At 40.5% G+C, this 16837-nt stretch overlaps 1 protein-coding gene across 2 annotated transcripts in view; it reads right to left on the reverse strand.

Moving 5' to 3' along the window:
• tmem232 (transmembrane protein 232) overlaps positions 1-16837 on the reverse strand; it is a 134044-nt gene that overhangs the window by 101006 nt on the left and 16201 nt on the right. For both annotated transcript variants that reach the window (XM_060844391.1, XM_060844383.1), the window contains exons 3-4: positions 16688-16799; positions 636-741 (exon numbers count right to left, since the gene is read on the reverse strand). In XM_060844391.1, the coding sequence (XP_060700374.1) occupies positions 636-741; positions 16688-16799 (218 nt within the window). The remainder of the gene's footprint in view (positions 1-635; positions 742-16687; positions 16800-16837) is intronic.

Genomic DNA, 16837 nt, shown 5'->3' on the forward strand with positions numbered 1-16837 from the left:
ACCTTCCGCCAGTTGGGTACAGCATGACACTCATACAAAATCACATGTCCCAAATTTGCTAATAATTTAATCCAGACTCATGTCACTGAATCCAAAACTTTCCTCTGGACAGCCACATGTTGCACGCTGTCTTACCTGGAGCTAGAAAGCTTATTGGAGTTTTAGATCTTACATATTTATTCCAGCATATTAGTAGTATAAATAGCTTGAAAATAATTTGAAAATCTATAAGTGCCATTCTCAGCAAATAATACACTGTTAAGAAAAATCACTCTTTGATCTAACTATAAGTTGTACTTCTATCACCATTAATTTATTTTTGTATAAATATGTTTGAAAGCATTGTGGCACACTTCCTCCACAGCAAAGCATTAATAATGAGTGTAGTTAAATTTTGTCTGCAATTATATTTAAAAACATTAAACTGATGCACTACCTAGTTTACAAAAAAACTTCAAACCTTCTTGCATATAAAAGATATCAAACAAATTTTAATATTGTGAACAATTGATTTTTGGTTTTAGTGTATAGGAATTTCACACCACACTCTACCTGAAATACTGCATGGTTAATTTTGTGGTCATTTTCACAACAATTATCGTCAAACTTTTGAGGATAACATAAAAAGGACTTACCTTCTTGTATTTTCTCCTTACATTGAACCAGGAAAGCTAGTTCTGTCCAAGCTAATGGTAGATTAACATGGTTCCCTGAACCCATTGCATTCAATCCAGCTTTCCGCTAAAGTAGAAGAAATCAATCAGAATAGCTTATAGTTTACGACATACACAGCATTCTATATTAATTCTGTAACTGTGTCACTTAGAATGATTCTGAGATAACAAGAGTCAAGAAGAAATAGTTATTCTTCTGAGTTTGTTGTTAATCAATTAAAGCTTTCTGAATGATATCTACTAGTGTGCATTAGCATTTTTAAAACTAGATTTAATGAGGTGACTAAATTGACCTTTTTTAAGGTTAATTCTGGCTCAATAATTGACGTATACCTCCCTGTTTAATTTCTTAAATTTACTATTTCTACAACAAAGAAAGAAATCAAAAGCAATGTTACACTAGCAAACTATCAGGGTACCCTCATCAACTCTGTTAGGAGAAGGACCACACAGAGACCACTGCAGACTGAAACATACTTTGCCTTGTACTTGTGCTGCAATGGAAACTGAGACACTGAGATCATCATCAAGGTTGGACCCTCAAGTGTACTCATAGAGTTGGCCATCACTTCAATGCGAGAAAAATGGGCCTCCTAAAGTCATGTACAAAACTGGTGCCAGGCACTTCCATATTCCTTGAAGTGATCATAGGCTTTTAGGCAGGCTTGCCACCATTTCTGTGTGTGTGCTGATCAACTTGTTTCTAGACTTGACAAGGTCCTCATCCAAATCCTTTACAACAGAATTCATGAGTAACTTGCCAGAACAGCAAGCTGTCATCTGCAACACCCTTTCTCCCAATACGTCATTTAAGTCCAGTACCTCACCACATGAAGAGCTCATAGTGATTGTAAGGAAGTGGATAGATCTCATAGAATATGAGTTCTCTGATTGGACCAGATTAACAGGCTCAATCAGGGAGCTCTGGCTGACAGATAAACATGGGCAGCACGGTGGCACAGTGGTTAGCACTGCTGCTTCACAGGTTCAATTCCTGCCTCAGGTGACTCTCTGTGTGGAGTTTGCACATTCTCCCCGTGTCTGTGTGGGTTTCCTCCAGGTGCTCCGGTTTCCTCCCACAATCCAAAAATGTGCAGGTTAAGTGAATTGGCCATGCTAAATTGCCCGTAGTGTTAGGTGAAGGGCTAAATGTAGGAGAATGGGTCTGGGTGGGTTACGCTTCGGCGGGTCGGTGTGGACTTGTTGGGCCGAAGGGCCTGGTTCCACACTGTAGGTAATCTAAAATCTAAAATAAACACAGAAGTGTCAGATATCCTGTTCACTCAGAGAGCTGGATCTAAGGGAGCAGGATTACTATCAAGGACTCTCCATGTGTAATTAAAGGTTGACTTAGTAATAGGATACTCAGCTCTTTGGAGGTATTTCAGATCCTGCTTCTAAGCTACCCTTTCGTTAAAGCAATGTTTCACAAACTCTTACCCATATGATCCTATGTTCAGGATTAAAAATGACCTCAGAATGTGATCAGCCTGGAGGGTGGAGAGTGGAAGGGGTAACAGGACGGGAGGTGGAAGAGCTGTGCAAGTAGGGGGATAGGTTGCATTAGGAGAGGATGGCCAGCAGTGGCAACTAGTCAAGAGATTGGGCACCTGTGAAAGCAGGGTGGGAGAACAGTGGTTAGAACAGGGAACTACAAGAATTTTCAATAAACAGTTCCAGCTTTTCTCTGGCCTTTTCAGAACAGAAATTAGGCTCAAAGATCAGCCTAAAAGACCATTTCTCTCATTTAAAAATGACAAAGATTTAGGGGGTTCTTGCAGCTATTAGCATTCATCTTGCGACCGCTTCCCTCCCCCACCTTCGGGAAGTCCTGTTCTAAAATACACTATAATTAACCTGATGACTGTGAGTGTGAGAAGGAATGATGGAGCATCTTCATTATCAGCATCTTCCTCATCTATCACCTCTTGCTCCTGCACCACTGTTTGAGCAGGATGCATTCCTTGGCTATACACAAGAGAAAGGTACATCACTAGAGATGTTGCAAAGGCAGGGAGGGGGTAAAGGAAGAGTTTAAAAAAACACAAGCGATTGTAGGATCAGGGAGAAATGAGATGTGCAAAGGAGGATTAGTATCTGTACGAATATGAGTATAAAACCACTTTTAATTGTTTCAACCATGTCCATCACTAGTCACAGTCTCTGCAGTGGCCACTCTATAGCAATGTACTGTCTCCTCCATAGAGATGTGAACATGTAGCCATGCCTGTACCCAGTTGATTAACTACTGATGCCTGCAGTTGTGTACCATTTTGCCTTTCAAGATAAATGAAAGTGAGTATGATGCAATATCTTCAAGTGTGAGACCTGTCATGGTTGATTAGTTGTGAATTGCACAAACTGTTAGATGTAGCTGTGAAGCTGCTATGATTGTAGTTATGTTTAAGGGTGTGTGTTTTAATTGTTCATTGGGTATTCTGTTAATTTGGTACTTGGTTTAATTTCCATAAAACATGATAGGCTCTTGAAGTAGAATGACACAGTGATTGTGTCCCTACCTGAGCTAGCAAGTTCAGGTTAAAGTTCAACCTGCTGCAGGTGATGTTCAAAAAGGTTGATTGAAAAAAGAGAGCTGGACAGGCAAAGAGTTCAGAAGTCATAGAGTCATAGAGATGTATAGCATAAAAACAAACCCTTCAATCTAACGCATCAATGCTGACAAGATATATTAAGTTAATCTAGTCCCATTGTCCAGCATTTGGCCCATATCCCTGCTTATTCATATACCCATCCAGATGTCTTTTAAATATTGTAATTGTACCAGTCTTCACCACTTCCTCTGGCAGTTCATTCTATACATGCACCATCCTTTGCATGGAAAAGTTGTCCCTCAGCTCTCTTTTAATTTTTTCCCCTCCCACCCTATAACTATGTCATCTGGATTTGGACTCCCCAACCCTGGGGAAAAGACCATGACTATTCACCCTATCCATGCCCATCATGGTTTTATAAGCCTCTATAAGATCGTGCCTCAGCCCCTGACACTCCAGAGAAAATAACCCCAGTCTATTCAGCCTCTCCCTATGGCTCAAAATCTCCAATCCTGGCAACATCCTTGGAAATCTTTTCTGAACCCTTTCAAGTTTCACAACATCCTTCCTATAGCAGGAAGATCAGAATTGAATGCAGTTTTCCAGAAGTTGCTTAACCAATGACCTCTACAGCTGCAACATGACCTCAAAACTCCTATACTCAATGGTCTGACCAATACAAAGGCAAGGTCCTTCTCCATTACCCTGTCCACCTGCAACTCCATTTTCAAGGAACAACAAACCTGCACTCCAAGGTCTCCTTCTTCAGCCATACACTCCAGGACCTTACCATTCAGTGTATAAGTCATCCCCTGATCTGTCTTTCCAAAATGCAGCACCTCATATTTATCTAAATTAAACTCCATTTGCTATTCCTTAACCCATCAGCTCATCTGATTAAGATCTCATACTCTACGGTAACCTTATTCATTGTTCAATACACCACCAATTTTGGTGTTATCTGCAAATTTACTAACCATACCTCCTACGTTAATTTCCAAATAATTTATATAAATGACAAAAAGCAGTGAACCCAGCACTGATTCTTGTGGCACACCGCTGGTCACAGGCTTGCAGTCTGAAAAGCAACCTTCCACCACCATTCTCTGTCTTCTATATTCAAACCATTTCTGTATCCAAATGGCTAGTTTCCACTGCATTCTATGTGATCTAATCTTGTTCGTCAGTCTACCATGCGGAACCTTGATGAATGCCTTAATGAAGTCCATACACATCATGTGCACCATTCTGCCCTCATCAATCCTCTTCATTACTTCTTCAAAAACTTAATCAAGTTAATGAGACATAATTTCCCATGCACAAAGTCATGTTGAGTATCTCTAATCAGTCCTTGCCTTTCCAAATACATGCAAATCCTATCCATCACGATCCCCTCCAAGAATTTGCCCATCACTGATGTCAGGCTCACCTAGCTTTTCCTTACCATCTTTCTTAGATTGTGGCACCACGTTAGCCAACCTCCAGTCTTCCAGCACCTCACCTGTGGCTATCAATGATACAAATACCTCAGCAAGGGGCCCAGCAATCATTTCACTATCTTCCCACAAAATTCTGGGGTACATCTGATCAGGTCCTAGGGATTTATCTATCCTTAAGCGTTTTAAGATGTCCTGCACCTCCTCCTCTGTAATATGAACATTTTTCAAGATGTCACTATTTATTTCCCCAAGTTCTCTAGTACTCATGTCCTTCTCCACAATAAACACTAATACAAAATACTCATTTAGTAGCTCTCTCATCTCCTGCGGTTCCACACATAGGCGGCCCAAATGATCTTTAAGGGGTCCTATTCTCTCCTTAGTTATTCTTTTTTCCTTAAGGTATTTGTTGAATCCCTTTGGATTCTCCTTAATCCAATTTGTCAAAGCTATCTCATGTCCCCTTTTTGCCCTCCTGATTTCCCTTTTAAGTATACTTCTACTGCCATTATACTCTTCTAGGGATTCACATAATCTCTTCTGTCTATAGTTGACATCTGCTTCCTTCTTTTTCTTGACCAAAACCTCAATTTCTCTAGTCATTCTGCATTCTCTACACCTACCAGTCTTGCCCTTCGCCCTCACAGGAACTACCGTCTCTGGATTCTCGTATTCTCGTTTTTAAGGCTTCCCATTTTCCAGCTGTCCCTTTACCTGCGAACATCTGCCCCCAATCAACTTTTGAAAGCTCTTGCCTAATACCAAGAATATCAACCTTTTTCCAATTTAACTTTTAGATCCAGTCTATCCTTTTCAATCACAATTTTAAAACTAATAGCATTATGATGACTGACCCCAAAGTACTTCCCCACTGACACCTCAGTCACCTGCTTTGCCCTATTTCCCAAGAATAGGTCAAATTTCTCTAGTAGGTACATTAACATACTGAATCACAAAATTTTCTTGTGCACACTTAACAAATTCCTCTCCATCTAAACCCTTAATACAATAGCAACCCAAGTCAATGTTTGGAAAGTTAAAATCCCCTACCATTACCACCCTATCATTCTTACAGATAACTGAGATCTGTTGAATGATTTGCTTCTCAACTTCCTGCTGCCTATTAGCAGTCTGTGATATAATCCCATTAAGGTGATCATCCTTTCTTATTTTTCAATTCCACCCTAAAACTTCCCTGGACATACTCCCTGGAATATTCTCCCTAAGCACAGCTGTAACGCTATCCTTAATTAAAAATACTACTCCCTGTCATGCAATCCCCCCTCCCCCTCATCTTTCTATCTCTCCTTAGCGTCTATACCCTGGAACATTAAGCTACCAGTCCAATCCATCCCAGAGCCACATCCTGTAATCGCTATGGTATTCCCAACTATGCCTTGAGTTCACCTGCCTTACCTGTTAAAGCCTCTTGCATTGAATGCAGTTTAATTTATTGGTCCTGCCTCATTCTCTGCTTTGTGTCTGCCTGCCTTGACTCTTTGACTTGTTCCTTTTCCTAACTGTACTAGTCTCAGTCTGATCTCTTTTCTCACGATCTGCCTGGGTCGCACACACCAACTAACCAGGCCCACCACCGCGCACCCCCCACCACTCCCAACTCGTTTAAATCCTCCCCCACCCATTTAAATTCTCCTGAGTAACTGTAGCAAATCTCCTTGCCAGTATATTAGAATCCCCTTCCAATTTAGGTTCAAGCCGTCATTGCTATCCCAGAAGAGATTCCAATGATCCAAAAATGTGAATCCTTCTCCCTGTGCCAGCTCCTCAGCCACTCATTTATCTACTCTATCCTCCTATTCCTAACCTCACTAGCTTGTGGCACTGGGAATAATCCAGATATTATTACCCCTAAGGACCTACTTTTTAAAATTCCTGCCTAAATTCCTATATTCCCTCCTCAGAACCTCATTCTTTTCTTTTTCTATGTCATTAGTTCCAATGCGTACAATGACTTCCTCCTGGTCCCTCTCCCCTTTGAGAACATTCTGCACCCTCTCTGAGACATCCTTGACCCTGGCATCAGGGAGGCAACAAGGTGAACTGTAAAAATTGATGTTTGTCTTATATTACAGGTTTACAATAAAACCTTTGCAAATTTCTCAAAGACTTAGGCTGCCCAATTCAACATATAGATACTGGTTTATCAAAGGATGAATGTTAATCTCTTTAGCTGAAAAATAACAGAAAGCAAAAAATAATTCTTGTTTCTGACAGAAGCAAAGTGATTTTTAAAGTGAAATGACTAAGTCACGCTTCAGGATCACAAATGAAGATAAGCGACCAGCATTTTCCAAATTAGAGTCATTGGAGCCGTGGAAGAATGAGGTGGAGATATGGACTCAGGTCACTTTTCTAGACAAGAAGCAGCAAACTATGGCTTTGGCTTTATCTTTCTTGAGAAGGAATGAAATTAGAAATAAACTATTTCGAGAACAAAATGTAACAGAACTGAATGCTGAAGAGAGATTAAAATATTCTAATGTGGACAGAATTTACAAAAACGATTGAAGTCTACAAGGTGTTGTCAATGTTTGATAAATGTAATATGCAATTAGTCCAGAGAAGAATAAAGCATGGTGTTTGACAGGTTATAATAAAAGGCTAAAGAAATCCAGTCTAGACATTTCAGAGTCTATACTGATGTCTTAATAGGTTGAGCAATCAGTTCACAAGCAGGTTACCAATATTCAGTTTTGTGGTAATGACTCACATCTTGAGAAATGACTGCAGTTAATTTTTTGTTAAGAAGGCAACAATTTCCAGGTATCTGTATAGGACATGTTGTGACTGCTGCAGTGACACAGATAATGAAGAAAACACTGATTGCTGACTGAAAATGTGTTGCTGGAAAAGCGCAGCAGGTCAGGCAGCATCCAAGGAGCAGGAGAATTGATGTTTTGGGGATGAGCCCTTCTTCAGCAATGAGGACAGTGTGCCCAGCAGGCTAAGATAAAAGATAGGGAGGAAGGACTTGGGGGAGGGTCGTTGTTAATGCGATAGGTGGAAGGATGTTAAGGTGAGGGTGATAGGCCGGTGTGGGGGTGGGGGCAGGGAGGTCAGGAAGAAGATTGCAGGTTAGGAAGGTGGTGCTGAGTTTGAGGGTTGGGACTGAGACAAGGTGGGGGGAGGGGAAATGAGGAAACTGGAGAAATCTGAGTTCATCCCTTGTGGTTGGAGGGTTCCTAGGTGGAAGATGAGGCGCTCTTCCTCCAGCCGTCGTGTTGCTATGGTCTGGCGATGGAGGGGTCCAAGGACCTGCATGTCCTTGGTGGAGTGGGAGGGAGAGTTGAAGTGTTGAGCCACGGGGTGGTTGGGTTGGTTGATCCGGGTGTCCCAGAGGTGTTCTCTGATTGCTGACTCTCAAGGTCAGTGAGGTTGGTCACAAGTGTCAAAATACATTTTGAGGAGCTTCATATCTTTAATAAATTTTTGAATCAAGGGAAAATGCAGGATTAAGATGACAGCCATTCATGAACGAATCCAAAAAATCCATGGACAACAGTCAATAGTCTCTGAATATCAGAGTCAGGAAAAGAAGTCAAGTATTTAAAGCAATCCATGAAACAGGTGGCTCAGAAAATGAATATAATGACGATGAACAGCTAGAAAACATTATTTTAGTGGCTGAAGACTTGGGTCAGCCCATAATTATCTTAGCTACTGCCTCGTTAAATTGTGTCACACTAGGTAGTGTAGTGGAGATTGTATCTTGACAGTGTGTACATATTGGCTGAACTGTTATTTGGAGACCCTGGACAAAGCAATCAAAAATCAGGTCAAGGAATTTGAAAGTTCCACCTGGTTTTGATTTGGGGATGATAATTCATTACCATCTTTAAAGAATGTGGTTCTCTCCTGTGAAATTGTAGGACTGCATTGTATCATAATTACTGAGTAAGTCTTTGATGAGAAAAGTGAAAATACATTTGGACAAGGAGAATGATGGAATATGTATATTAGTATCGCAGTAAATTTACAAATCACAGGATTGAGGTATGACTGTATTCCATAGAGGAAACCTGGAGTTTACCGTTGATAGGCCCAAGTAGTATTATTGCGTTTTGGGTGATGGGAAGAGGATTATGTGAAAATTGTATAAATAATTTACTCATTCCTCCTGATAAAAATAAAAGCCTACTGTTAAAAAATGTCAGAGTTATGGATAGAAACATAGAAGACAGGAACGGTAGGAGGCCATTCATCCCTTCAAACCTGTTCCACCATTCATCACGATCATGGCTGATCATCCAACTCAATAGCCTAATCCTGCTTTCTCCCCATAACCTTTGATCCCATTTGCCCTAAATGCTTTATCTAGCCATCTCTTGAATACATTCAACGTTTTGGCATTAACTACTTCCCGTGTTAACAAATTACACATTAAGAATACAAATCCGCTGTAGAACAGATCACATTGCAATGTGATAAATGCATTAAATAATGAAATGCACCACTACTCCTGGTTGTAAGTATTCTTTTAGCCTGGGAGTTTAATGAAGTAGTAGCCATCAATCTGAAGGTATGGGGCAAAGATCAGAATATCTATTTTTTAAATTTTGCAGCCATAGCAACCAGTTTAGCAGATCCATGGTGATAAACAATTAGCACAGATGGGCTATCGTGGATGAAATCATGGAAAAATGAGTCAGTGCAAGCCTTAGATCACAACAAAATTCTTAATGGATAATAGGGAGGAATTTTCTAAAAATGAATTTTGAGAACTTGAATATTCTAGCAATGCAGACTGCTTCAGAAAGTCTGTTCAACAATGACTTTTGTGAAAGAAACTATGCAGTATTGAGAAGGTGCACAAAATACTGGCAAATCAGCTGAACTGTAACTGACAAACTGCACTGGCATAGGTAATACACGCAAAAAATCCATTACAGATAGCTTGGAGATTAGCCCATAACAACTGGTATAAGATTGGAACTCAAAGTTTCTTTCCACACTGCATTGACAATCTTCCAGCACTTGAAGGAACAACAGTCAACTTGAACTTTCTTGCAGTCAGTTTATGCATTACATGCCAGCAGAAGTGTGTGAATTAAAGCTGAAGCATCAGAAAAATTTAGAATAGCCATTAAGCTAGGTGGGTTAGCCATGGTAAGTATGGGGTTATAGGGGTAGGGTGGGGGGAGTGGGTGCGAGTCTAGGTGAGATGCTCGTCAGAGGGTCAGTGCAGACTTGATGGACAAAATGGCCCATATCTACACTGTTGAGATTCTATGAGACATCACATGAGACCATCTGGAGGAGTTTTCACAAAAGACAATGGAATTGCTGATGGACAATGCTTGTAAATTGTTTTGTGTTTTAAATTGTTAGGTGGGTGATTTGTTGGTGGGTGTACGAAAGAAAAAGGGGTTAAGTTCCGAGGGCAATGTCATTGTTCATGTTCACTTATGGAATGGATGATTAGGTGGTTTGTTCCAAAATAAAAAAAGAGCTGAATTCTGTGAGACGTCTTGTAGCACAGTGATAATAGCCTAGGTCTGAGTCCCATCTGTTCCAGAGGTATGTCATTACAAATGTGGACATGTTGATTAAGAAGTGGGATTTTGAGGCTGGGTGCTTTATTTCCCTCCCCAACACTACTTTACTTTTTATCGATATTTTTATTGAAAGTTTAACATGTTTTTACAAGTTTACAAATAAAAAAAACCCAAGTACAAACATTGATATACAATTAAATCTTAAATAAATAATAACCAAAATCTATCAAACAGAAAAAAGAGATACCAAGAGAAAAAAAAACAAAACTCAACTAACTACTAATCTAACCTACAACTAACCAGAGTGTATAATTAAATCTCTTACATTATTCAGGGAAAAAAAATGACAGATAACACAGAAATTGTGCAGTGAGATACATGCTCGGAATGTGTTAACATCAAATGTAACAAAACCCGTAATCGTGCGGAATTCCTCTCCCAAGGGGCCCCGGACCAGCCAGGTTCGCCATCTCAATTAAATAAAAGCCCTTGTTAGGATGGCCGAAATATCTGTATTTATATAATTCAAGAAGGGCTGCCATATTTTATGGAATAATTCTGTTTTTTGGTGCACCATATTTGTAAGGAAGTCAAGGGGAATATATTCCATGATTATTCTGTGGCAATTTGAAAATCCAGGGGGCCCTCAGCCACTCAGTTAACCAAAATATTTTTCCTTGCACAGAAAGAGAAAATGGAAAATAATCTCTTCCCGTGCACATCCAGGGAGGGTAAGTTCGAAAATCTCAAAAGGAGAGATACTGGATCCACTCTAATTTCCGTTCCTAAGATTTCTGTCAGAGCAGTTGCTACTTTAGTCCAATATCTACGGATCTTATGACAGGTCCATAAGCAATGTACAAGAGTGCCCACCTCTATTTTACATTTGGGACACATTGGAGATGCTCCTGCCTTAAATTTTGCCAATCGGTCCGGGGCTATATGAGCCCTGTGAAGTATCTTCAACTGAATGGCCTGAGTTCTGTTGCAGATGGAAATGTTTCTGGCATTTTCTCAAATGTCATTCCACATTTCTAAAGAGATTTCTAGCCCCAAATCCTGATCCCATGTTGTAAGCAGATTATCCATATCTTCCGATACTTCATCATTTAATAAATGATAAAGAGTGCTGACCAAACATACCCCCATTGGCCATAACACTCTACGTTCACTGTCTGATTTATAAAGACTATCTAATAGCGTAGTCTTCTTCTGTATATAATCTGGAATTTGGAAGATTCGAAAGAGATCACCATTAGGTAATCCAAATTTCTGACGCAGCTGTTCAAAAGACATCAGGACCCCTTCTTTAAACAGATCCCCAAAACAGGAGATACCCCTGGATCTCCAGAGTTTGAATGTGGCATCTGTAAGCCCCAGTTGAATCCCCCCTGCCCCTACTATCGGAGTATAGGGGCATGTTTTATGTGAATTGCTCTCATTTTGCCATATTATATTCCAAGCTTTAATTGTATTGAGTATTACAGGGCTTTTACAGTGATCCATGATGATTTTCCTCTTGTTTGAAAATAAGAGGTTAATTATTGGGCATTTTACTTGAGAAGCCTCGATGTCCAGCCAGATTGATTGCGGGTCAGACAAGACCCAATCGGCTATGTAGCTTAATAGGAAACTTAACTGATATTTCCTAAAATCTAGAAAATCCAGTCCTCCCATTGCCTGTGGAAGGTGTAGCTTCTTCAGCTTAATGAGGGGCCGTCTATGATTCCAGATGAAGGAACCCAGCCATACAGTTTGCGTAGCGCCAACCTCGGCAGTATTACCGGACGCATTCTCATATGGTATAGGAGACAGGGCAGGACATTCATTTTAATTCGTGCTAACCAGGAAATTGGAAGGTCTTCCCATCCCTGGAGGTCCTGCCTTACCCTCTCCAGTAAATGCACAAAGTTAGCCTTGTATAGCTGGCCAAATACTGGGGTAATAAAAATGTCTAAATATAAGAAACCCTCCAGGGACCACCAAAAGGGAAAGTGGGATCCATCCAATAGGTGGGATATACTAGCAAGGTCACCCATTGGCATAGCCTCTGATTTTGAGAAATTAATTCTAGTGCCTGAAAATGCACTAAATATATTAATAACTTGGATTAAGTGAGGCACGAATATCAGGGGATTATTGAGAAATAGAAGAACATCATCTGCATAAAGGGTAATTTTATGTTTACCTGTACCAATCCTCGGGACCGTTATATTAGGGTCAGCCCATATAGCTTCTGCTAGTGGCTCAATTATTAGCGTAAATAGCAATGGCGAAAGAGGACATCCCTGATGGCAGCTTCTACCCACACTGAAGCTCTCCGAGCCTAGTCCATTGGTAATCACAACTGCTTTGGGATCATTATACAGTGTTGAGACACATTTGGTAAACACCTTTCCAATGCCAAACCTTTCCAATGTGTAAAAAAGATATGACCATTCAACCCTGTCGAATGCCTTTTCCGCGTCTAATGAGACTACTACTTTTCCCTGATGGCAGGCTTGAATCACATTCAAAATTATTGGATAATCAACCTTCTAACATTATTGGATGATCTATGGCCCTTAATAAATCCCGTCTGGTCCTCCTTTATGATGTGTGGCAACACTCTTTCTAGCCTCAATGCTAATGTTTTTGAGAGGATTTTAAAATCTACATTTAGCAAGGATATTGGTCTGTATGACGCGCAATCTTCTGGGTCCTTTCCTTTTTTGAGGATAAGAGAGATATTCGCCTCTTTCAGCGAAGGCGGGAGACAGCCCTAACTGTATGAGTAGTTAGACATGTCCATAAGTAGGCCAGCCAGTATTCCTGTAAATTCTTTGTAGAATTCAGCTTGAAAGTCATCTGGGCCAGGTGCCTTACCACTCTGAAGTTGCCTGATTGCGTCAAGTATTTCTTGGATTGTTAAGGGAACATTCAGGACCGATACCTGTTCTGGAGTTAGGTCCGGAAAGGTCAGGTTTTTAAAAAATGACTGCATCCTCCTAGCTCTATCTTCGCAATCCTGCGATTTATATAAATCAGAATAAAATTTTCTAAAGATTGTGTTAATCCTTTTGTGATCAGGAATCAGAGTACCCGTACTTTCCTTGATAGACGTGATAGTTTGAAGGGCCTTTCTTTCTTTGCGAGAAATGCCAAGTATCTACCAGGTTTATCGCCAAATTCATATAACCTTTGTTTTGCAAATAATATTTTCCTCTTAGCCGTTTGGGTAAGCGTGATGTTCAGAGCTGTCCTAAGGGCCGTAATCCTTTGTAATTTGACAATAGAAGGTCTGTCAGCGTATGCTGTTTCAGCTGCTTTTAAATGAGCTTCAAGCAGATGCTGTTGTTCTCCCTTTAATTTTTTCTGGGTTGCTGCGTATGAAATGATCAAACCTCGTGCATAAGTTTTGATGGTCTTCCCATCATTGATGGGTTGCTAGCCGTACCGGAATTAATTTCTAAAATTGTTTTAAATTCTTGAGTACTTTACACATTTACTATCTTTCATCAGGAAAGAATCCATACGCCAATGCTGGGGGGATGTCTCATTGTCCAGAGACATTGATTTCCATATATACAGCAGCGTGATCAGAAATTGTTATACTACCTATTTTACAGGATGATATGGATTTTTTTAAAAATCAAGGGGACAAAAAACATATCAATTCTGGTATGACATTTATGTGGATTGGAATAAAAAGAAAAATCTCTGCCCTGGGGGTGAAGGCATCTCCATATATCTAGTAATCCTAATTCTTTGTTCAAATTCACCAATTGCCTGGATCTGGGGGATATTGCTGCAGTACTGTTGGGAATCGTATGTATTTCCAGATCCATAATACAATTAAAATCTCCCCCTATAATTATATGACGAGCACTGAGAGCCATCAATTTTAAGAAGGCTTCCTTTAAAAATTTAAAACGATGTGCCGGGGGACAATACAGATTTAAGATCCCATATTGCTCGCCATTTATAAGGGCTTTAATCAGAATATATTGTCCAGATTCATCTTTTATCTGGTTTAGGATTTTGAAAGGGAGATTCTTCCAAATAAGGATGACAACTCCCCTACTTTTTGAGCTAAAGGAAGAAAAGAAGGCCTGATCAAATCCACCCTGTCATAATTTCAAGTGTTCTTTATCCAATAAGTGTGTCTCCTGTAGGAGAGCTATATCAACCCCTTCTTCTTGAGGTTTGATAATATTTCATCCTTTTGATTGGTGAATTACTCCCCTTGACTTTCCAGGTGCACCATTTAACCGACTAATTAACCATAATCGTCTGGGCAAGTCCGAGACTCCTCGGGAGAAGAAGCCCCATCCAAAACATCCCGAACATAGAACATACAAAATTCACAAAAATAAAGGCTCTTTAATACACTCACATCAATATAATAAAAAACTGTTTCTAAATTAAAAAAATATAAAACACATTTAAATGGAGATTTTCCCCCTTGTCCCCAATGGGCATCACTTCCTTTCCAAAAGCCCATCATATCCTCTCCCAACCAGTGCCACACCCTTGACCCAGGCATCCCACGATAGTATAAAGAAAATTCAAATATACTACAGAGCTAGAGTTAACAGTGAGTACCCTACCCCTCCCCCTCATCCACACCAACACTTGGATATATTTGGTAATGTTAATACCATGTACGAACATATATAACTATAAAATTACAGTCTCAACAAATAATAATCAAATATAGTAATACAAAATAACAGGGGAAAACAACCCCACTCCTAAAGACAGAGATAAAATAGGATAAGATAACCACCTCCTGTCACCTACATTAACCAAACCCCCACCCCACCCCCGGCCTATGAAAAAAAGGGGGAGAAAATCGCTAAGTGAAGAACAAATAAATAAACCCCTCTCCTCACCCCCCCAGAGATAATATTAAGCAGTAAGGTAATGAAAGGGATTAAAAAAGGGGGTAAACCGGGGTGGGGGGAGGGCAAAACAACATCAATTAACTCCTACAATTTATCTAAGAGAGTCCAAAAATTCCTTGGCCTTCTCCGGCGATCCAAAGTTGTACATCGACCCTTCATGGCTAAAGCGTAGCGTTGCTAGCTAGTGCAAGGAGTACTGAATATTTAAGTCCGTTAAATGCTTCTTCGTTCGTCAAACACCTTCCTCTTTTGGACCAAACCTGGGGAGAAGTCCTGGAATAGCATAATCTTGGATCCTTTATAAATTGTGGCTTGGGGATCTTTCCCAAGATTTCTGGAGGCTTCTAAGAGCATCTGCCTCTACTTGTAGCTCTGCAGCCGGAACAGGACTGGGCGGGGGCGCTAGTTCAAGCCGGGCCCACGCATTGCAACCCGGTAGGCCCATTCCACCCTTACCTGGCCTGATCCAGCCTCCAGATTTAACAGCTGTGGAAGCCACTGCTAAAGGAATGCTGTAAGCTGGCCTTCCTCTTCCCATTCAGGAAGGCCGAGCAAACAAATATTTTTTCGACGACTTCGATTTTCGAGGTCGTCGATGTGATTTTCTAAGATCCGGACTCACTGTTCAAGCATCTGAACCTGACCCACGGCCGATTCTCGGAGGTCGTGGCCTTTAGCTCCGGCCCTCTGACTTAGCGCTCAATTTCCTTGATATCTCGGTCGTGCTTTTGTAATTCCATTGGCTTTGGGACACTTCGATGAAGGCGTGATCTTCACGTCAAGTTTGGAAATTATTTCCACGAGGCTCACCACTGTAGGTAAGTCCCCCAGGGCGGCTGCAGCTGCCTCGGGAAGGGGAGGGCTTCCTGCCTGCTGAGAACTGCGGGCTCCCTTCTCCTTAGTCATTTTTGCAGGAGACTAGACTGTTTAAATTCAGTACTGAGCAACTAATTACATTAAGTAAAAACTATTTTAAATGATTTGGTGAGTGTGGTGGAAGGGGGTGGCCCACTTTGCCCAAGTCTATAGACTCAGACTTGCTGGGTCACCGTCAATTTGGACCCCCTCCCCCCCAGCACTAATTTAATTTAGTTCCCTCCCTTGTTTTCCCTTTATTGTTACGCTGCCCCTGGTGAGCAGTGTTTGTTCCTTATTAATTGGTGACTTATTTGATTAGTGATTGAGTTAATTTAAAAATAGAGAAGTGCGCTTCTCCAGTGCGATGTTGACTTCCAGACAGTTTCAACCTTTCTCGTCGGAATACCTAGACCCCAAGCACTGCAGTGGTTCAAGAAGGCAGCTTACCACTACCTTCTCAAGGGGAACAAAGGGTCAAGTGCTGGCCCAACCAGTGATACCAAAATGCAATGAACAAACAATATATGAAAAGAGACTTCATGATTGCCAAAATGCTTTAGAACCAAGAATACATTTGAAATGCATCACTGTTCATGTGGACGATGAATACTTCTGAGAGCAAATGCTCTATATGTATTACTGTCTGAGTCTCCTATTAGTTTCTACTGTTAACACATACAACAAAGATCATATTGGCCAATTAAGCAAATTTTCACTTGAAATGCTTTTCGTTTCATATCTTTAAAGCTTCTACACCAATACCTTGTTTCTGGTAAGCATCTTACGAGCCACATCAATCATTTGTTCCTTTTCCTTTTGCTCTTTTGCATGATTAAACTGATGAATAAATTGTTCTGTGACTTCAAAAGGGTTTCTGAAATAAAGGAATAGTAATACCCTGAAACAGATTGT

Source organism: Hemiscyllium ocellatum, chromosome 2, assembly GCF_020745735.1.
Source record: "Hemiscyllium ocellatum isolate sHemOce1 chromosome 2, sHemOce1.pat.X.cur, whole genome shotgun sequence".
NCBI classification, from domain to species: Eukaryota; Metazoa; Chordata; class Chondrichthyes; order Orectolobiformes; family Hemiscylliidae; genus Hemiscyllium; species Hemiscyllium ocellatum.